At 47.1% G+C, this 22,034-nt stretch overlaps 1 protein-coding gene across 1 annotated transcript; it reads left to right on the top strand.

Annotated features, from left to right (window-relative positions):
* The first annotated feature begins 6,086 nt into the window (after window positions 1–6,086).
* Window positions 6,087–19,392, top strand: selenom (selenoprotein M). The gene is made up of 5 exons (XM_085961416.1): window positions 6,087–6,298; window positions 6,474–6,509; window positions 10,189–10,223; window positions 11,143–11,221; window positions 16,149–19,392. The coding sequence occupies exons 1-5, from the start codon at window positions 6,203–6,205 to the stop codon at window positions 16,371–16,373; spliced, it is 471 nt and encodes a 156-aa protein (XP_085817542.1). The 5' UTR covers window positions 6,087–6,202; the 3' UTR covers window positions 16,374–19,392.
* The last annotated feature ends 2,642 nt before the right edge of the window (window positions 19,393–22,034 follow it).

Below are 22,034 nucleotides of genomic sequence, written 5' to 3'. Positions count from 1 at the left end.
ATGCTCAAGAGGGCAGAATTAGAGGAGCGCAGATATCTTGGGGTGGGGGTGGGGGGGTGCTGGAGGAGATTACAGAGATAGAGATACTTATTGTCAGACACTAACACAATACAGAAACACACTCAGAACCAAATAAGAGCAATATATTAAGAATACACTCAGCTCCATTGAGGAATCCATTGATTCCAATTGTTTCTGGGACAACTGGAATACATTACACAAAAAACAACACGACGAATTGGCCATTCAAAATGGAGACACATGGGAAAACCACTTTGAAAAATTATACCAGAAAAACACACTAAGGCCAGAGCAACACCAAATATGCAAAAAACTGGAAAAGCTCGAAATGGCCATAAAAGATAACCAAAACCCGCTAGACTCCATAATAACAGAAAAAGAACTTTTTGAAAAACTCAAGGACCTGCGACCAGGAAAAGCTTGCGGGGCAGACGGCATACTAAGCGAGATGATTAAACACACAGACGATAAAATGAAACTGGCTATCCTAAAACTCTTCAACTTGGTTCTGAGTGTCGGTTACTTCCCTGATATCTGGAACAAAGGACTCATAATGCCCATATACAAAAGTGGGGACAAAGTCGACCCAAATAACTATCGAGGCATCTGTGTAAACAGTAACCTGAGGAAGGTATTCTGTAGTATCATAAACAAAAGGCTTATAAACTTCCTTGAGGAGCACAATATCTTGAGTAAAAGCCAAATTGGATTCCTGCCAAACTATAGAACATCAGATCATATCTTCACCCTACAGACCCTAATTGACAAACACGTTCATCAAAACAAAAGCAAAATCTACGCATGCTTTATAGATTTCCAGAAGGCTTTCGATTCCATCTGGCATGATGGTTTATTCCTGAAACTTATCGAAAGCGGGGTAGGGGGAAAAACATATGATGTAATTAAATCAATGTATACAAACAACAAATGTGCAGTTAAAATTGGAGACAAACAAACAAAATACTTCCCACAGGGGCGGGGGGTGACGCAGGGCTCGCCAATCTCACCGACACTCTTTAATATTTACATAAATGAATTGGCAAAACTACTTGAACAATCTACAGCACCCGGCCTCACCCTATATGAATCCAAGGTTAAATTCCTCCTCTATGCAGACGACCTGGTTCTGCTGTCACCAACTAAGGAGGGTCTACAGCAGAACCTGGATCTGCTGGAGTCGTACTGCCAGACTTGGGCCCTGACAATAAATCCCCAAAAACCAAAGTCCTTGTGTTCCAGCAAAGATCCAGACATCAGGGACCCAAAATAAATTTCACACTAGGAACAACCAAAATTGAACAAACCACTAACTACACATACTTGGGCTTAAAAATCAGTTCTACGGGAAATTTCAAACTGGCTGTGAATGAACTGAAAGAGAAAGCAAGAAGGGCTTTCTATGCCATTAAAAAATCAATCCAAATAGAAATCCCAATTAGCATTTGGCTCAAAATTTTCAAATCAGTAATTGAACCAATTGCACTCTATGGCAGTGAGGTGTGGGGACCACTAACACAACAAGAATTTGCAAAATGGGACAAACACCCAATTGAGATCCTACATGCAGAATTCTGTAAAAGTATCCTCCGGACTCAAAGGAAAACCGTAAACAATGCATGCAGGGCAGAACTAGGCCAATATCCATTAATAATCACTATCCAAAAAAGAGCCACCAAATTTTGGAAACACCTAGAAATGAGCAACCCCCAATGCTATCATTACGAAGCCCTGAAATGCCAAGAGAGGACCATAAAGAAGAATACCCTCAGTCAACTAGTCCTGGGACTCAGTGAAGTAACTACTAACACTACTAACAATAACCAGCCCCAGGACAGTGACAGCGTAACACAAAGAATTCGACCCAACACAATCGTCGCTAAGCAAAAGGAAAAATATCTGTCATATTGGGCAGAAACAACAAAAACCCAAAGCAAACTCAATTGCTACTTGGCCCTAAACAGACAATACAACATGGCTGATTACCTGACCATGGTAAAGGATAGCAAACTGAGAAAAACCTTGACAATGTACAGACTTAGTGAACATAGCCTGGCGATCGAAAAAGGTAGACACAGGCAGACCCGGCTACCAAGAGAGGACAGGATATGCTCTCACTGCAGTCAGGGAGTGGTGGAGACAGAGATGCACTTCCTCACAGCTTGTAGAAAATATCAGGGCATAAGGGAGAATTTCTACCCAAAATTCACAAAAATATGCCCGGAATTCAGAAATTTGAATGACGACCAAAAACTCCCATACCTACTAGGGGAAGAGAGAAATTGTGTAACACTAGCGGCACACTATGTTACAGCTTGCCATAAACAGAGGGACAACCACTAAATATAAGAAAAGAGTATATATAAATTATATGAAAGTATGTTTATACACTCAGGGATATATCTGTTTATACACTGTATGGCTAGATCTGTATTTTTGTGTACAAACATGAATGTTTTTCGATGCTTTGGCAACATAAGATGTAACTTGTCATGCCAATAAAGCGATTTGAATTGAATTGAATTGAATTGATAGGGAGGGGCGAGGCCATGGAGGGATTTGAAAATAAAGATGAAAATTTTAAAATCGAGGCGCTGCTTAACCGGGAGCCAATGTAGATCAGTGAGCCGGTTCACTGCATCCCAGACCCAGGCTTAACACTGCAGCAATTGACAATCCAGGCTCAGGCTGCAGAACTAGAGTGGGTGCCTGTAGTCGAAACCCAGGCTGTAATATTACTGTGAGTGATTGTGACCCAAACAGCCGAGGCTGTAATTGACTGCCCTCTAGTGATCACTACAGATATTACATCAGATTGAAACTTGCAGCAGAGATACCACATTGACACAACTGTATATTTTTCATGGCCATAGCAAGAGCAAATAGAGTTTAGAAAAAAGACTAATAACGAGTGAAATATCTGTGAGCTCTGTAATTATATTAATGGCTGAGTCACTAATTGTGGGTGTATTTCACTGTCAAAATCATAATTTGCTCCCTTGGAGTTAGCTGATTGCTTTTCTTTCCCTCTCTTCAAGTGTCCCCAGCCACACCATTATCTGATTGTTAACACTTAAGTAGTCTCAGTCCTCTTTCTAAAAATACAATCGTAGCATTTTACAGCACAGAAAGAGGCCATTCAGCCCATTGCACCTGTGCTCTCGGTAAAAGCCACTCTGCCCCATTCCTCTGCCCTTTCACCATATCAAAGGATTCTGCTAAAAATTTATTTTTCAAATACTTATCTATTTCACTTTTAAAAACGACTATGGATTCTGATTCCATTACTGTTTCTGGTAGGACTCTCCTACCCTCTGTATAAAAGAAATTCTGCTACCTCTCTCTTCATCCTTTTGGTGCCAAGTTTCAATTTATGCCCCCTAGTTACTGACCAGTGAAAAGAGTTTTTCCCTATTTACCTCATCAAAGCCCTCATAATTTGGAATCTCCCAAGCTATACAGATTATAAGGGGGCACTCGTCCATCGATTTTGCCTCCCTCCTGGCTTATCAAAAGGTACCTAGGCTATACTCAGTGACTCGTCAAATTGCATTAGCCCAGTCACACAACCAAGATCCATGTCACCCGGGAGAAGGCAAAATGACTTCTCTACTGTGACAATTTCTTCTTCTCCCCTCCCTAAGGACATTGACCCTCGCTGAGGTATGGTTTCCGTCGTCTTCTGCTGCCTCGCCCGGTGACCAGTATTTGTGTGTGTGTGTGTGTGTGTCAGCAGGCTATTCGAGTGTGGAGGCATCACACAGCTGAGCTTGATTCTGTCCTCACCCAATGTCCACATTCACACATTTCCAGCCGGAGTTACTGAATACAGATCAGGAGCCGGAACCCCTGGCCCTCTCGTGATTAGGCCAGTGGTACTGAGGCCAATGGTAGTGTGAGGCCAGTGGTGTCCCAGCTGAAATCTGCTGACTCAGTTCAAACGCAGAAATGAACCTGGGACCTTTCTGTGCTCTACGACTGCACGGCACATGGCAGTTCATTTGCCCACTGGGAGCTTATTGCTTATTTTTAATCAGGGAAGCTGCACTGGCTTCATATCCTTGACCTCCACTCCTCCCCTTTCACCACCCCTCCCCAAATGCTGCGTTGTCTGTTACGCGTTGCCTTAGTACTTGCACAACATGTAATTTCACTACTGAATGGAACTGAACATGTTGTTCAGATATTAAAAAGTACTTGGATATGCACTTGAAGTGCCGTCACCTACAAGGATACGGACCAAGTGCTGGGAAGTGGGATTTGGGTGGATTGCTCTTTGTCGGCCGGCACGGACAAGATGGGCCGAATGGCCTCCTTCTGTGCTGTATATTTCTATGATGATATGGAATTTAACACCAGCATTATTTTTTGTGTTTTTCCAGTTTTCCTCCCTTGTGTTGGGACACTGATGCTTTGCTGAGGTTCACAGGAACCACCAGCCCTCTGGTCTCTTGCCCATGTGGCCATTCGAACCCATCAGGTAGCAATCGACAGCACGAACCGGGGCTGCTTTTTTCTCTGTCTCGCCCAGGGCGCTGAGACCAACTGCAGCCCCCATATCGACTCTCCAGCTGAGTTCAGCTAATTCAGCATGGACCAGAAAGCCAACTTGATATCTGGGTATACTACACCTGATAGTACACCAAATAGTGCCTCTTTGATCGCGTCCTGGCCAATATCTATAGCTCAACCAACATCACTAAAACAGATTATCTGGTCATTATCACATCGCTGAGCGCATTTCTACATTACAACAGTGACTTCCCTTATTGGCTGTAAAGCACTTTGGGACGTTCTGTGGCTGTGAAAGACTATATAAATGCAAGTCTTTCTTTTTCTTTCTTTACTCACTAATAATACCATTTAAAATATTTAAAGGTGTAAATTTAAATCTTTTGATGCACTCTCTCAGAGCCACTTGCAATTTTTCTTCTCTTCAATTTCCTCCCCTCCTGTTCCATGGGCATTGGCCATCCTCTGGTACCTCACCCAAGTGCCCATTCTTCATTTGTGAGCCTTGACCGTGATTGTCAGCAGGCTATTCCACCGCATCAGAGCCAAGCCCACTCACGTCCTCACCAAATGCCCACATACATGCACTTTCGGTAGAGGCTTCTGAATAGAGAAGGGAGGAAGAATCCTCACCAATTTCTGCCTATCTAACCCATGGGTACTGTGGCCAATTGAAGCATTCGGCCATGTCCTCCTTAGATCACCTAACCCAGCACAGATTGGGGATGGAAGCTGGTGCCTTCCTGATCTGGTGACTGAGAGAAAGAACTTCCTATCGTGCCTTTCACAATGACCGGACGTCCCAAAGTGCTTTACAGCCAACATAGTACTTTCTGAAGTGTAGTCACTGTTGTAATGTAGGAAACACAGCAGCCAATTGAGCACAGCAAGCTCCCACAAACAGCAATGTGGTAATGATCAGATAATCTGTTTTTTTGTGATGTTGATTGAGGGATAAATATTTTCCAGGACACCGGAAATAACTCCCCCGCTCTTCTTTGAAATAGTGCCATGGGATCTTTTACATCCACCTGTGAGGGCAGACGGGGCCTCGGTTCAACGTCTCATCCAAAAGACGGCACCTCCGACAGTGCAGCACTCCCTCAGCACTGCACTGGAGTGTCAGCCTAGATTTTGTGCTCAAGTCCAGCCTTATGTCTGAGTCATTGAAAAACCCAATTTTTATTTTTAATACATCTTATCGATCTGAAGGTTGGGGAATGGTGAGGTGATTTCTGATGGACATAGAGCTTTACCACTGAGCCAAGTGGGTTTAATTAGGCCTTTTTTAAGTCTCTTGTTTTCTTGAGCTGTACTGACGTGTATTCAGGGATAGCGTCCAAATAATCCTTTGTCAGAGAGTCTCTCTGGTTGTTGCTCTAATCGGCTTCTCGATGGCAGAAAGGGGATAGATGGGCGTTCAGTCACATGAAGCCACATTGTCTCGTCTACCTGTTGCCTTCTGGCAATGGCCACAATCGGATGCACAGAACTGGTCTCCAATGTCAATCTCAGTCCCCGCCTCCAAACCTCGACCTCACCCTCGCCCGTGGCGGAGTGACTGACGTGGCAAGCAGCGTTTATAGAGGGGCAGAAAGCTGAGTGGGTCAGTGGCGCTCCACTCCTGGGAGAGACGGTGGCTAGTGGCCACTCATCCTTGGCCGGCATCAAGATGCTGCTGCTCGCCCTTCTCGGTCTAGTCCAGGCGGTGTCCTGCTACAAAATCGACCTGGGGAAGCCGAAAGGACTGGCCCGAGGCAGAGTGGAGGTAAAGGAACAGTGTCGGTGGAGATAATGACATGACATAAAGTGCAGCGCAGAGGGTCGGGAGGTCCACGCTCAGAGACCTCCTTTCCTGGCTGTTACTGTGTGCAATGATTTCGGATCCGGGAGTCCCAGTTTTTACATTTTCCAGTCTTATGACTACTTTTCTTCCTTTCCAGACCTGCGGAGGGTGACAGTTGTCTGTCCTGACAGAGGTAAGAGATTCTCCTTCTGTTCGCCTTTTCGAGAAAAAGAAGTCAGTGCTTTGAGATGTTTGTGAAATCAGTAGGTGCTTTATAAATGGCAGCCTGCCTTCCTTTCACGATGATAGTTGAATGTCTCCAGCAATGTAAACACTTCCCAGCAATGGGGAACTGCGGGTGTCAAGTTTCAGGATGTTGTGGCCACTGCTCTCCGGAAAGAATTTGGAAAAATAGTTACTTTAAAGCACACTGCATTCACACAAGTTTTTTTAAAAGTCGGAGACAATAAGATATTAATGAGCGAGTTTTTGATGTTGTTTCTTCATAGACTGTAAATAATAAGCAATGTGTTAGCTTGTCTTTGTGATCGATGAAGCACCTCGCACCCTCTGTGTTGGGGAGTCTCTGGTCCCGAGCGCCCAGCGGAAGGGGCAGCAAACCTTTCTAGTTGTATGCAACAAGTGACAAAACACCGAGACAGACACAGGCAGGAAACATTTGAAACAAGATACTGCATAAGCAGGCAGGTTTTTGGAATAGAAAGCCGTGAGACTCAGAAAAAGGCTGTGGGTTTGAAATAATGCGTGGGAGGGCTGGCGTAGAAATGAGCTTCAATCAAAGTAGATAATCTACTAATGTGGGAGAGCATAGCGCCTTTGTTACTTTTGTATTATTATACCAAGAGAAATTCTATTGATCTTATTGATTGAATGTGATCATAACTGTTGTTCTACGTCCACTCACTGTGAAATAAAGCAGCTTAATGATGTGTATCAAGCCTTGTCTAACCGAGTCTTTGCTGAGCTCACCTTCGAGAATGAGGGCCAGGTAACAAGGGGCTCCTGTTAATAACAACAGAAAATGCTGGAAAAACTCAGCAGGCCAAGCAACATCCGTGGAGAGAGAAATAGAGTCAACGTTTCAGGTCGAAACCTTTTGCTATCGTACTAGGGGCTCCTGTTGTTGGACCCCTGGGTAGAGATCAGGCAGTGTGAATCCACTCCCACAAAAGTGAGGCACTCAGACCACTTCTGCAAGCGACTGACGCCACCGAATTGGTGAAGGTATCTATGGCAGGTCCAAATTTGTAACGAGGTTTGTCCATAGAAAAATCCAAGTAAATAAAATTACAGAAATGTAGGTTCAAGTGAATCACCAGCACGCAATCTTGCCTCACCTGCAAAGTCTGTGCAATACCGGAGGGTTAGTCTGTGGGGCTCAGTGCCAAGCATTGACTATTTTATGCTCCAGCATAACTTAACATTTTAAAATTACAGATCGGGGTCAGACGCCTCCTGTGCTGTCCAATGAGCTTATCTCTCTCTCTCTCTTCTCTTTCGCCAAGAGATAGAGGAATATTCTCAATGGAAATCTAATTGCCTCCTTTGTAGAATGTGTGAGGTGCACATTGAAACAGGATTCTGTGGTGGTGGCAAAAGTTACTGTGAAAATGTTGTAAAGCAAATCAGTTAGAACACTTTAAAATTTCACTTTAAATTAACTTCCACATGTTGGCTTTTTAAATATGGCCATTCTCAGCGTTGGATAAAGCAAACATCAGGAAATCCAACATTTGACATCATCACAATATAAATAAAATTTCCAATCTGCCAGTCTGTTTTTGGATGGGGCGTTCAGACCACCATCAGTGCTGCAGTAAATTGTAATCGCTGTTCTTATGGGTGGGGATACAGCATTATGCATTCCCCACCTCTTTTGAGCCCTGCCTGCTTTGAAATCATAGGATTACACAGGATATACGGCACAGAAACAGGCCATTCGGCCATACAGGTCCATGCCGGTGTTTATGCTCCACTCGAGCCTCCTCCCGTCTTTCCTCCTCTAAATCTATCAGCATAACCCCCTATTCCCTTCTCCCTCATATGCTTATCTAGCCTCTCCTTAAATGCATCTATACTATTCGCTTCAACCACTCCCTGTGGTAGCAAGTTCCACATTCTCACCACTCTTTGAGTAAAGAAGTTTCTTCTGAATTCCCTATTGGATTTCTTGGTGACTATCTTATATTGATGGCCTCTAGCTTTGTTCTTCCCCACAAGTGGAAACATTCTGTCTGTATCCACTCTATCAAAACCTTTCATAATTTTAAAGACCTCTATTAGGTCACCACTCAGCCTTCTCTTTTCAAGAGAAATGAGACCCAGCCTGTTCATCCTTTCCTGCTATGTATACCCCCGCATTTCTGGTATCATCCTTGTAAATCTTTTTTGCACCCTCTCCAGGTGGGAAAACATTGCAAAATCCAGGAGGATGACTTTCTGTCCTCAAAAGGCGAGGAGGGAAAAATAAAGCTGCTCAGACACAAACTCCGGCATTTAATCATTCCCGCGCTTTTTGCAGTAACCAATGAAATACCTCACACTAGAACCTGTGACAGCACAATGCGTGATTGACAGCTCCACTTGGCGCTAAATGCTGCTGTCAGCCAATCAGGTGCCAGTGATTTACTGATTGGTTGAGCTGGGGCTGTATCCATTAGTTCAGTGTCCCTGCTTCAAAGAGAGAGATGGAGGTTTGGGGAAGTACTGATTGGATGTAACGAATAGCATCTATATTTTGATTGATGTGTGGGTGCTGAGAGCAAAAGTTTCAGGCTTGGCTGTGAAGCCCTCCACAGTTGGATAGCTTTGACTCACTATCCAGGGTCAAACGTGAAGAATGACTCGGGAGAGGTGCTGACAGCCCATGGAACTTTACATTAGGAAGATTTGTTACCGTCAGCTGCGAAAGGGAGAAAACCGAAGGGAAACCGTTGGCCCGGAATTTGCGGTCAGTGTCGAAGCAAAGGCGATCGCCGCTGGCCCCGAAGAAAGCTGCAGAGATCCCGCGATCTCTGTGGTGAAAAGTTTGCCTTTTTCGACGTTCAAGTGGTTTCAGTGCAGTATAATGGGGAATCCCTAATGCGATGCTGCTGTGATGGAAACAAGCTGTCTAAGCAGCCAATCACATTGCAGAATTCTCACAGACAGGCAAGCAGGAAATGAGAAGCTGCTTTTATCCGGACTTTTTAAAAATGTTACAGAGAGCAAAACAAAGATTGGGGCTCTCACATGGGGATAAGGTAGAACCTGAAATATCATGAACAAACTTTCAAATTTTTTTTAAAAAAAGACATTTTTTAAAAGTTTCTTAAAAATTGTAATTTTTATCATAATGGAGAAATTTGATACAGCGCAAAATTAAAATTAGTTTTTCTGGGCCATAACGTTTGTTTAGCAGTCAATACCCTGTTAAAACCCCAGTTACATCCAACAGGGCCTAACTTTTAATGGAGTATTTAACAGCGATATCACTGCGGGAAAGCCCACATTTTCGCCAGTTTCACTGATGACACTGATTACCAGCTGTGGGGGAGGGGATGGTGGGGGGAGGGGGGGCGCAGGCACAGTGCATCCAGTGTCAGAGCAGCGAATGACTGACCGCAACTTCAGGATTTCCGTGTTAGGATGCGCACGCGCTACATCCTGAGGTTGCGGTCAGTTTCAAAGGGGTAATAATGGCGAACGCGGTTAGTTCGCCGTTATTACCCACCGCAAATTCCGGGCCGTTATTTCCTGAAAGAAGTGTCCATGTGGAAAACTGTTGTAAAAGGATTTTTTTGTTGTGTAAGATGATTTAATCATGGCAGAAGCTAATGGTTTCTATTTTATTTTGCTTCTCTGATTCACAGGTGAAAGCTTTTGTTCAGGAAGACCTGCCTCTTTAGTATCCTTTGAGAACCGGAGAGTGCTTATGAGGTCCATAAAAGAAAGGTTTTATTGAATAGATCTATGCCGTGCGACATAAATCTTGCCATTCATGTAGAAATGACTTATGAAATATACTGGGCAGCCTGCTGGTGGTGCTGTCCAGGGAGAGTATAAATACTCGGGCACGGGCCCAGCTTGCTCAGGGACATTTTGTAAACAGGAACTAGTGAAGGATAACTAGACTTCCATGTTGTGAAACAGTCGATTAGCCTTGTTTAATACTCTGACCAAGTGTCTAGTAGTTTTCTTACGTCACCGTGTTTGTACTGGGTTCTGGGGGAGAATGTTGGTCTTCAGTCCCCAAATGCCGCCCCCCCCCCCTTCGCCCATCAATTAAAGAGGAGATATTTATAATGCCAACCACCTGTTGTAATTAGCTGGGTCTGGTAAGTTCTGAGCTACACCAGTGTGAGGAGCAGGTTGCTCATCCTTTGAGAAGAGAATGGGCACTGGCTGTGGATTTAAGAGGAAGTTTCTCCTCAGTTAGGGGGGTGGGTGGGGCTGTGGCAATTGTAGCAGCCTCACCACTGCCATAGCTGAGGCCAGATAACTCAGCTTAGACTAGGGACGGAACCCGAGGCCTCGCTGGTCCCTAATGCTGAGCCTATCGAGCTGCGCATTTACACATCCGGACATCTGTTCTCTCTGGATAACTATCTTTGGCTGTTTGGGCAGCAACACAAAATAATGCTGGTAGGGAGCAGGAAACTCCGCTCTCCCCGCCTCCCTCAGTCATGGAGAAAAGGGGTGGGGGGGGAATCCAGTGGAGGCTGGGGTTTGGCCACAAATCCATGTGTGTCTACTGTACAGCACTAGCTGCAGTACCTGTTTCTGTGACCCTTCTTAGTTCAAGCTTTCCTGACCTGCTGCTAAAGTCACAACCTGGTGTTGAAGTACATCCCGGGAGCAAGTCCTGAGCTCCTCCTCCTGAACTACAATTTTGAAGAACTGGACGTAAGATTTTTTATTTTGACATTGTTGTGATTTTCCTTTTGTGATAGATAAGAGATGTTAGCTTCAAATGCACTCCGGCCAGGTACAGCACATCAGATGCAAGGTAAAGCTCCCTCTACTTTGCCCAACAATATGCTGCAGGTCCCCAGTCACATATTAGGACCCCCTCAATTTCCTATCCTGTGGTGTCTCTGAGCACGTTTGCTGATTTACAACTAAATTACAATCTAACCTGGGCCCTTCCTGGTCACAAAGCTCAGTGCCTCCCTGGACAATATTGCTGGATGAAACTGGGGGAGTCTAACTTAAGAACATAAGAGTTAGGAGCAGTAGTCGGCCATACAGCCCCTCGAGCCTGCTCTGCCATTCGATAAGATCATGCCTGATCATCGACCTCAACTCCACTTTCCCGCCCGATCTCCATATCCCTTGATTCCCCATGAGCCCAAAAATCTATCGATCTCAGTCTTGAATATACTGAGTCAGCATCCACAGCCCTTTGAGGCAGAGAATTCCAGAGATTCACAACCCTCTGAGTGAAGAAGTTTCTTCTCATCTCAGTCTTAAATGGCCGACCCCTTATCCTGAGACTATGCCCCCTGGTTCTAGACTCTCAAGCCAGGGGAAACAGCCTCTCAGCATCTGCCCTGTCAAGCCCCCTCAGAATCTTATCTGTTTTAATGAGATCACCTCTCATTCGTCTAAACTCCAGAGAGTATAGGCCCAATGTACTTGTAATGGTTGAGCATAAATATCAGTTAATGCACAGGTGCTGAAGGATGGTAGGAAGAAGGATTGTGACCATGATTCCCGGTGAGGAGAGGGAGGGAGAGAGATTCTCGATGAGGAGAGGGAGAAGACGAGAGATTCTTGATGAGAGGGAGGGAAAGGGAAAGTTGCCATTCAGAGTTAGAGCACTTTCCCCATGGTGAGGAGGAATAATCCAGTAGCTAGAAGCAGGTGTTGGGTGCAGAACACGAGGGGAGGATCTCCCTGCCGAGGGGTACCCGTGGGTCTGAGTGATACTTCTCGACCCGCCATTAAATTCACAACCCGGTATTGAATTATTTCCCGGGACTGGATCCTGAGCTGGTCCTCATGAACTACACTTTTATCAGGAACTAGATGTAAGACATCAATTTTTTTATAATTCCTTTTGCGCTCTTTTAAGTGAGTGATAGCAGGTCCATGCTGGGGAATGAAATATATTTGCAACCCAGTGCCAGCACCATTCACAACCGGTGGTACGACAATGGTTAAATGCAAAGTAAAGCCCCTCATACTCTGTTCCATCAGTGTGCCTTAAACCGAATCTCATAAGAGGGGTCTCTACTGCACCAGTGAAATTGGCAATTTAGTGTAAGTTTGGGGCACTTTTGTGCTGTGGGTCCATGCTCATTTGGAACTGTACTGACACTCCCCAAACTCAATTCACATAGGATCCATAGAGCCAACAGATAGTTGACTATTGTCCTCGGGATTAAACCCAGATCCCGAAGGTGAAAGGGCACTGTATCACTCTGTCTCTGCATCATCCCCATAACTGTTTCATTCCTTTTTACATTTTATTTCATCTTGTAATTTTCTTCAGTTTTTTTTTCCATAGTGAAATGTCCTTCAACTCCTCCGATGAGAGTTTTTAAAAATGTATTCATGGGATGTGGACGTCGCTGGCAAGGCCAGTATTTATTGCCTGTCCCTAATTGCACTTGAGAAGGTGGTGGTGAGCCGCCTTCTTGAGCCGCTGCAGTCCGTGAGGTGAAGATACTCCCACCGTGTACTGACAGGGAGCACAGGGTGATGGGAGCTCCTGGCCCATCAATACTGTTTCCTGATCGGCCAGCATCTGAGCCTGAATCCTGTGTGACACAGATGGCGTCAGCCTTATGGCCTTGTATGTGGAATTTGTGCATGCAGCATGCTGTCCATGGAACAGAGCAACCTGATCAGGTTCACTAAGGCAAGAGAGGCCGAGTGGAGAAACAGTCTGTTTCCCGGGTGTATTGAACCCACCGCATATAACGATCTGGAAACTCCAATCTCCTGCCGTAACTTCAGATGTTTATGCTGTTTCTCTGCCTGTTCCTCCTGCCAATGTTATGGCAGGAGATCGAAAAAACCCCTGTGGAGTTTTGGGGGCCAATGTGTTTTTTTAAAATATTATTGTTACATTCAGAAATGCCAGCACCCTTCTCAGTAGGTGGAGTGTTACCCAATGGCGTTTATTGTCCGTGTTCGATCCATTTATTTTAAATGTTTTTCTCAGGATGTGGCAAGGCTGCCCATCCCCAAATGCCCTGAGAAGTTGGAAGTGGGCCTTCTCCGTGAACTGCTGCAGTTCTTCCGTACATGTTCTCCCTCAACTCCTCCTCTGCGTTAGGTAGGGAATGCCAGGATTTTGACCCAGCGACGATGAAGGAACAGCGTCAGGATGGTGTGTGACTTGGCAGGGACGGTGTTCCCATCATCTTGCTGTTCTTGGTGGTAGAGGTTACATGGGTGGGAGGGGCTGTTGACGCAAGCTTGGTAAGTTGCTGCAGTTAGATTGTAGATAACGCAACCACTGTACACTGGTGGTAGATATCGAGTCCAGCGGATGGGCACCAATCAAGCAAACTGGTCTTTCTGGGATGGTGTTGAGCTTCTGGAGTTTTTCTGCAGCTGTGCCTATCCAGACAGAGCATTCCATCACAATCTTGAATTGAATTGTGGATGTGGGAGAGGCTTTGAGGGCTGAGAAAGTGTGACATTGCTCAGAGTACCAAGCCTCTGCATTGCTCTTGTAGCCACGTTGTTGGTATGGCTGGTCCAGATAAGCTTCGGGTCAGAGGTGAAACATAGAAGATAGGAGCAGGAGTAGGCCATTTGGCCCCTCGAGCCTGCTCCGCCATTAAATGCGATCATGGCTGATCATCCAAATTCAGTACCCTGTCCCTGCCTTCTCTTCATATCCCTTGATCCCTTTAGCCTTAAGAAATATATCTAACGCCTTCTTGAATATATTTAATGAATTGGCCTCTACTGCCTTCTGTGGTAGAGAATTCCACAGGTTCACCACTCTCTGGGTGAAAAAATTCCTCCTCATCTCTGTCCTAAATGGTTTACCCCTTATCCTTAGACTGTGATCCCTGGTTCTGGACTCCCCGGCCATCGGGAACATCCTTCCTGCATCTAGTCTGTCTAGTCCTGTTAGAATTTTATAAGTTTCAATGAGATCCCCTCTCATTCTTCTGAACTCCAGTGAGTATAAGCTCATTCGACCCAATCTCTCCTCATACGTCATTCCTGCCATCCCAGGTATCAGCCTGGTGAATCTTCGCTGCACTCCCTCCATGACAAGAACATCCTTCCTTAGATAAGGCGACCAAAACTGCACACAATACTCAAGATGTGGTCTCACCAAGGCCCTGTACAACTGCAGCAAGACATCCTTGTTCCTGTACTCAAACCCTCTCGCTACGAAGACCAACATACCATTTGCCTTCTTAACCGCCTGCTGCACCTGCATGCTTACCTTCAGCGACTGGTGCACAAGGACACCCAGGTTTCGTTGCACTTCCCCTTCTCCCAATCTATTGCCATTCAGATAATAATCTGCCTTCCTGTTTTTGACACCAAAGTGGATAACCTCGCATTTATCCACATTATATTGCATCTGCCATGCTTCTGCCCAATCACCCAATCTGTCCTAATCATACTGGAGTTTCTCTGCATCCTCCTCACAGCACGCACGGCCACCCAGCTTTGTGTCGTCTGCAAACTTGGAGATATTACATCTAGTTCCCTCGTCTAGATCATTAATATATATTGTGAATAGCTGGGGTCCGAGGACCGATCCCTGCGGTACCCCACTAGCCACTGCCTGCCACTCGGAGAAAGACCCGTTTATTCCAACTCTTTGCTTTCTGTCTGCCAACCAGTTCTCTATCCAAGTTAATACCCCCAAGTGACCCCCAGGATGTTGACAGTGGGGGGCTTGACAATGGTGGTGCTGTTGAAGGTAGGCGTAGGTGGTTGGGCTTTTTCCTGTTAAATATGGTCATTGTCTGCACTCATGTGGTACGAATTTTACCTGCCACTTGGCAACCCAAGCCTGGATGTTATCTATATGTAGGCTGATGCAGGCTGCTTTATTATTGGAACACTAAAATCATCAACACACAGCCCCACTCTTGACCTTGTGAGGGAAGCCAGATCATTGATAAAGTTGCTGAGGAAGTTGCTCTGAAGAACTCTGGCAGCAACATCCTGAGACTGCAATGACTGGCCTCCAAAAAACCACGTTCATCTCCCCGTGTGTCAGGTATGACTGAAGCCACAGATGGGCTTTCCCTTGACCTCCATTGAACCCATTTTTGCTCGGGCTCCTTGGTGTCATACAGAGTCAGATGTTGCCTTGATATTTATTTGAAACATTTATACTCGGAAGTCTTTTGCTTCCCCCATTTTCCTCTCCTGAAGATGCCGAATCAATCTGGGATATGGAGCTAGAACAACGGTTGCTTTCTGGTATGGACCCAAGTGCCCAGTGTTTATATGTGAGCCTATCGTTGAGTTTTGGAAGACTATTTGATTATGGGGACATCACAGCCGATGTCCTCCTTCCTCATCAGCTTCCACACACACACATTCCAACGGTGGTCACTGGATAGCAAATAGCTGTGGTAACCCAGGCTGATTTGTCATCCCTGCTCCACACACCCACCCAAAGCTCAGGAGCGCTGAGGCTACTGGCAGTGCCCCTACGTCTGCCGTAGCAGAGATCAGTTAGCTCAGCAAAGACCAAAGATTGTATCGGGGACCACCTTGGTTTGTGTGGTTCATCTACACGTCGGCAGTACACTTACCCATTGCCTTTGAAATTTATTCCTTATGACCCTGTCGATCCTACTTCCAGCTCAAATCTTTTAATGTCTTGTCTCCACAGCGAGTTAACCTTATGCCAATGACCAGGAAAGAGATCAATGAATTACTGCTGAGACTGGGATTTTACAAGAAAGAGAGCCCAAACGCCCAAGTGCCAAATAATTTCTACTATGCGCCAATGATGAGCAGGCCCATAAAGCAGCTCGACTCCCTTGTGGGAGAACCCTTTCAAGAAGACAAGACTGAGGAGCTGGATGAGTCAGATGAGTTGAAGCAAGATCTATAGACAAATGGTTGAAATGTTATTTCTATGGCTCCTAATTGGAGGGTAGGTAATAACCACAAGTCCTGGTTTTAGGCCTTGGCTTTTCCTATGATCACATTGCTGCTCGTTAACCATCCATCTGTTTATTATCAACACCATAGTTTTTGTTTAACTCCCTGCTAACTGTAGGGGGGAAACCTGATTTAACCCACTGGTGAGCAAATAGATGGGGACTGTGGGCGGGTGGGTGTGGGGAGAAATTGAAATAACATCTTCCTGACTAACTGGTCTATTTGCATGTTTTACATCTGAGGCTCACTGGGTCTGTTGTAGCCTGAATCCCACAGATTGCCCCCTGCAGCCTCTTGGATGAGGTCTGTTAGAAAATGAACAGAGTGTTGATGCTAAACAGAACTGGTGTAGCCAGAGCAGGTCGGACTAAGGAACTGAGGTCAGCTGACATCGATGGCATCATCGCAAGAGGGAGAACTGATTGGTCCAAAGAGTCCTCCTCACACGAATGGCACCATGGTGAAGGACACCATGGTGAAGGACACTATGGTGAAGGACACTATGGGGAAGGACACTATGGGGAAGGACACCATGGGGAAGGACACCATGGGGAAGGACACCATGGGGAAGGACACCATGGGGAAGGACACTACGGTGAAGGACACTACGGTGAGGGACACTACGGTGAGGGACACTACGGTGAGGGACACCATGGTGAATGACACTATGGTGAAGGACGCCATGGTGAAGGACACTACCATGAGGGACACTATGGTGAGGGACACCCTGGTGAAGGACACCCTGGTGAAGGACACCATGGTGAAGGACACCATGGTGAAGGACACTATGGTGAAGGACACTATGGTGAAGGACACTATGGTGAAGGACACCATGGTGAAGGACACTATGGTGAAGGACACCATGGGGAAGGACACTATGGTGAAGGACACCATGGTGAAGGACACTATGGTGAAGGACACTATGGTGAAGGACACTATGGTGAAGGACACCATGGTGAAGGACACTACGGTGAAGGACACTACGGTGAGGGACACCATGGTGAAGGACACCATGGTGAAGGACGCCATGGTGAAGGACACTATGGTGAAGGACACTACCATGACGGACACTACGGTGAAGGACGCCATGGTGAAGGACGCCATGGTGAAGGACGCCATGGTGAAGGACACTACGGTGAAGGACACCATGGTGAAGGACACCATACACCGCGAGATGGGTTCTCAGGGGTGTTACAATTGGTGTCAGTGTCTCTGGATTAGGGAAGTGGGAAAATCAAACTGGCTTCCTGCTCCTGACCACTATCTTGGGAAATGTACATGTCTGTCTGCCCATTGGGCGAGGACAGGGGCGGGTTGGCCTGTGATGCCCCGCTTGGTTGAATAGTCACCGGACACTTACTGTACTGTCTAAGCTCACACATGAAGAATGGCCACTTGGGGGAGGTATGGGCAGGTACCCGTGAAATTGTACCCCAGCAAGAGTAAGTGGCTGTAGGAGAGGAGGGGAGAAAACATGGCTGGAAAATTAAAGCTGGGAAATGCTCATTGGGGTTTCTCTATTCGACCCACACAATAATGTGAATGGTTGGGTTTACTTTCTTTTGATGAGGGTATTTGATTATATTTCACCCTTTTTCCTCATATACAGGAAACTTTGTGTTATCCGGAGGCGAACCGTCCGGCAAGCTCGAGCCACCGGCAAAAATCAGGAGCCGTTTTTTATTCTTTTTGTTTCTTTTCTTTGCTTTTTTTGAACAGTCAAGCTCTGCAACATCTGTAGCTAAGCAACAGCTTCAGCTAGAGACGCTACAGAGACGCTTGCCGACTGTTTAGAGGCTGTTGCTAAGCAACAGGGTTTGTTGATTCATATGGAGATGAAAATCTCCGTATGTTTCAACATTAGCTCTGGAGTGTACGGCAGTTTTGAGGGAACGGCAGCAGCTCGGTCCTGTCGGTGCCGGATAGCACAAAGTTTCCTGTACCAGGCCTAATGCCAGCAGCTATTGTCTCTATATGCAGTCAGCAGGGGGTGCTGGAGGCTGATTTAAAAATATATATACAGTATCTATCTTTGTTCCTCATGGCCTCTTCCTCGCCCCATTCCCGGCCTTTATGTGTGAATGCAAAAGAGGCAGTAAAGAATCACGGCTGCCAGCAGGCTTAGTGGCTGACTGACTTCAACACTGCTCTGTCCAGGGAGTGAAGTGTGTTTTAATAATTAGAGCATCTCCGGCTATTGGCAAACTTACTGGAGACGTGTCTGTTGTGCATCTCTGCCTTCCCAATGGCTGTGGGTGGGATGAGGGGGCAACACTGAACAGAGGAGTGTGACGTTGCTTCAACTACTCAACAAGTGTCAGACACGTTTAATTTTTGGCCTCCACAGTCGGCGCGCTTGCGTTTTATAGCAGAGGCAGCGATGGAACGCATCAGCTGTGGTCGTGCTGACTCTGCCTCGGGGGCTTTGAACTTCAGCCGCCTTGAGTGTCCCTTTAAGGGGAGGGAAATGGAAAAATAAATTTAAAAAATCAGTAACCTTGTGTTATCAAATTTAGCTCATTGGCTGCTGCTGAAATGCTAACGAGATAATGTACCCACCACGCTGAATGTTGCTGTCAGCTGACCTCGATTTCTGCAGAGGGTGATTCCATACAGTCCGGCCGGGCATAGCCACCATTTTGTATTTCGGGAGTAACGGGAGCAGATCATTTTTAGCGTTGTACCTTTTATGAATGAAAGCACTTTAGAATAAAATGCAATATTTTCAGACCCACACAATTCACACTGATCAGCAAAAATTAAGCAGGTGCCGTTTGCACGGGAGCGCCTTGAGCCTCGGAGGGAATTAAATGAAGCGCTCAGCTGAAAGGTAACCAGGCTGAGAGCAGAGGTGAAACATTCCCGGGGGCAGAGGGCGCTACGTGCTGGGGGCACCGCCAGTCTCATCGTTGTGTGATGTCGATTACTTTTCCTGGTTTGCAATAAAACTCAACAGTTAATATGTCAAACAGTCTGTGTGGTTTCATCTGGCGTGGCCTGGGTCAATGTGAATTTTGGGTGAGGGAGTGCGGGAGAACAGCGGGTCGCAGCTCTGCTGAAACACCAGGCCTCCCGTCTCTCAGCGCTGTCTTGACCTCCTCCAATGACGAGGAGGAGACTGCTTGCCAATCCTCTCTCTGATGGGGGCCTGTGGGGAGCACCAGGATTGTTCGCCCTGCTGGCTCAGTTGGTAAATGCACTGGTGCACAGACGAGGAAGGTCCCACCTTTGATCCCCAGTCTGTGTCGCTGATCTCTGCAGCAGTGCTGGTGAAGCTGAGCTCTGCGCCCTGATCTAGGAAGGGAAAAATAAGACAAGGCTCCTGGTTATCTGGTGAGGCCTCCTGGAAAGTGTAAATCTAAATGTCGCATTACCATGTGGGAATGTCGCATTACATGCAAGCACAGGATTGAGCTCAGCTGTAATGGCTGATGCGCTATCAATTACTCATAAAAGACTGAGAGTTAGAAGAGTAACTAAAGGCTTTTATTAACAACAGAATGGAGGTCTGCCTCGAGTGGTCGACCGGTCCAGGATACCAAGGGCTGGGGAGCAGTCACCTTTATACTAGGACCTGTGGGAGGAGTCAGCCGAGGCATGTCCAGGCATGTACACAGTGGAATACAAACAGGAATACAAACAGTGGTTTACCACATTCACCCCTTGTTTAAAATTGAGTCCGGCGGGGTGAAGTGTATTAAAAGTTAGTGTATTGGAGTCTCTCCGGAGGTCTTGTCTGCCGCTGTGATCGGCGTGGCGACGGCAGGGGTAGTGAAGCTTCCGGCGTCGAGTCCAGCGTAGGCTGTGGCACAGGCGTGTCGTCCTCGTAGATGTCGAGCGGGTCGCGGGGCCCAGGCCTGCCGTCTGCTGGGGCTGGATATCGGATCGTGGGGGGGGGTGGTAGTGGGTAGTGGGTTACTGTGGTCCCCGAGGGTGCAAGGTCTCTTATGGAGACTGTGTCCTCCCGCCCGTCCGGGTATGCGATGTAAGCATACTGGGGGTTGGCGTGGAGGAGGTCGACCCTCTCGACCAGGGGGTCCGTTTTATGGGTCCTCACGTGTCTTCTCAGTAGGACCGGCCCTGGGGACATCAGCCATGGCGGTAGCGATGTCCCTGATGTGGACTTCCTTGGGAAGACGAACATTTTCTCATGAGGGGTGGCGTTAGTGGCAGTGCAGAGCAGTGACCGAATAGAGTGGAGCGCATCGGGGAGCACATCCTGCCAGCGGGAGGTTGGAAGGCCCCTAGACTTTAAGGCTAGCAGGACGGCCTTCCAAACTGTCGCATTTTCTCTTTCCACCTGTCCGTTCCCCCGGGGGTTGTAACTGGTGGTCCTGCTTGTGGCAATACCCCTAGTTAGCAGGTACTGACGGAGTTCGTCGCTCATAAACGATGAGCCCCGGTCACTATGGATATAGCTGGGGAAGCCGAACAGGGTGAAGAGGTTGTTCAGACATTTAATGACCGTGGCACTGGTCATGTCCGGGCAGGGGAAGGCGAACGGGAAACGGGAGTACTCATCAATAATATTGAGGAAGTACACATTGCGGTCGGAGGAGGGGAGAGGCCCTTTAAAATCAACGCTCAGGCGCTCGAAGGGGCGAGTGGCTTTTATCAGGTGGGCCCTGTCTGGTCTATAAAAGTGTGGTTTGCACTCAGCGCAGACTTGGCAGTTCCTGGTCATGGTCCTGACCTCCTCAATAGAGTAAGGCAGGTTGCGGGCCTTGATGAGGTGGAAGAACCTGGTGACCCCCGGGTGGCAGAGGTCATTGTGGAGGACCCGTAGTCTATCGATCTGCGCGCTGGCGCAGGTGCCACGCGATAGCGCATCCGGGGGTTCATTTAGCTTCCCGGGCCGGTACAAGATCTCGTAGTTGTAGGTGGAAAGTTCGATTCTCCACCTCAAGATCTTGTCATTTTTGATTTTGCCCCTCTGCTTGTTGTTAAACATAAAAGCAACTGAACGCTGGTCAGTGAGCAGGGTAAATCGTTTTCCGGCCAGGTAGTGCCTCCAATGACGCACAGCCTCCACAATCGCCTGGGCCTCCTTCTCAACAGCGGAGTGTCTGGTCTCCGGGCCTTGGAGGGTTCGTGAAAAGAAGGCCACGGGTCTCCCCGCCTGATTGAGGGTAGCGGCCAGGGCAAAGTCGGACGCGTCGCTTTCCACCTGGAAGGGGATGGATTCGTCCACTGCGTGCATGGTGGCTTTGGCAATGTCCTCCTTGATACGGTGGAAGGCTAAGCGGGCCTCTGCCGTCAAGGGAAAAGAGGTGGACTTGATCAGCGGACGGGCCTTGTCCGCATAGTAGGGGACCCACTGGGCGTAATAGGAGAAAAACCCTAGGCACCTCTTCAGGGCCTTGAGGCAGTGGGGCAGTGGAAGTTCCATAAGGGGACGCATCCGGTCGGGGTCGGGGCCGATGACTCCGTGTTCCACAACACAGCCAAGGATGGCGAGGCGGTTTGTGCGGAATATGCACTTCTCCTTGTTATATGTCAGGTTTAGGAGTTGGGCGGTGCGGAGGAATTTTTCGAGGTTTGCGTCATGGTCCTGCAAGTCACGGCCGCAGATGGTCACATTGTCCAGATATGGGAAAGTGGCCTGCAACGC

This window comes from Somniosus microcephalus, chromosome 19 (genome assembly GCF_052327205.1).
Source record: "Somniosus microcephalus isolate GS21.2 chromosome 19, FLI_Smic_1.0, whole genome shotgun sequence".
NCBI classification, from domain to species: Eukaryota; Metazoa; Chordata; class Chondrichthyes; order Squaliformes; family Somniosidae; genus Somniosus; species Somniosus microcephalus.
This window is presented reverse-complemented; position numbering and strand designations above follow the sequence as displayed.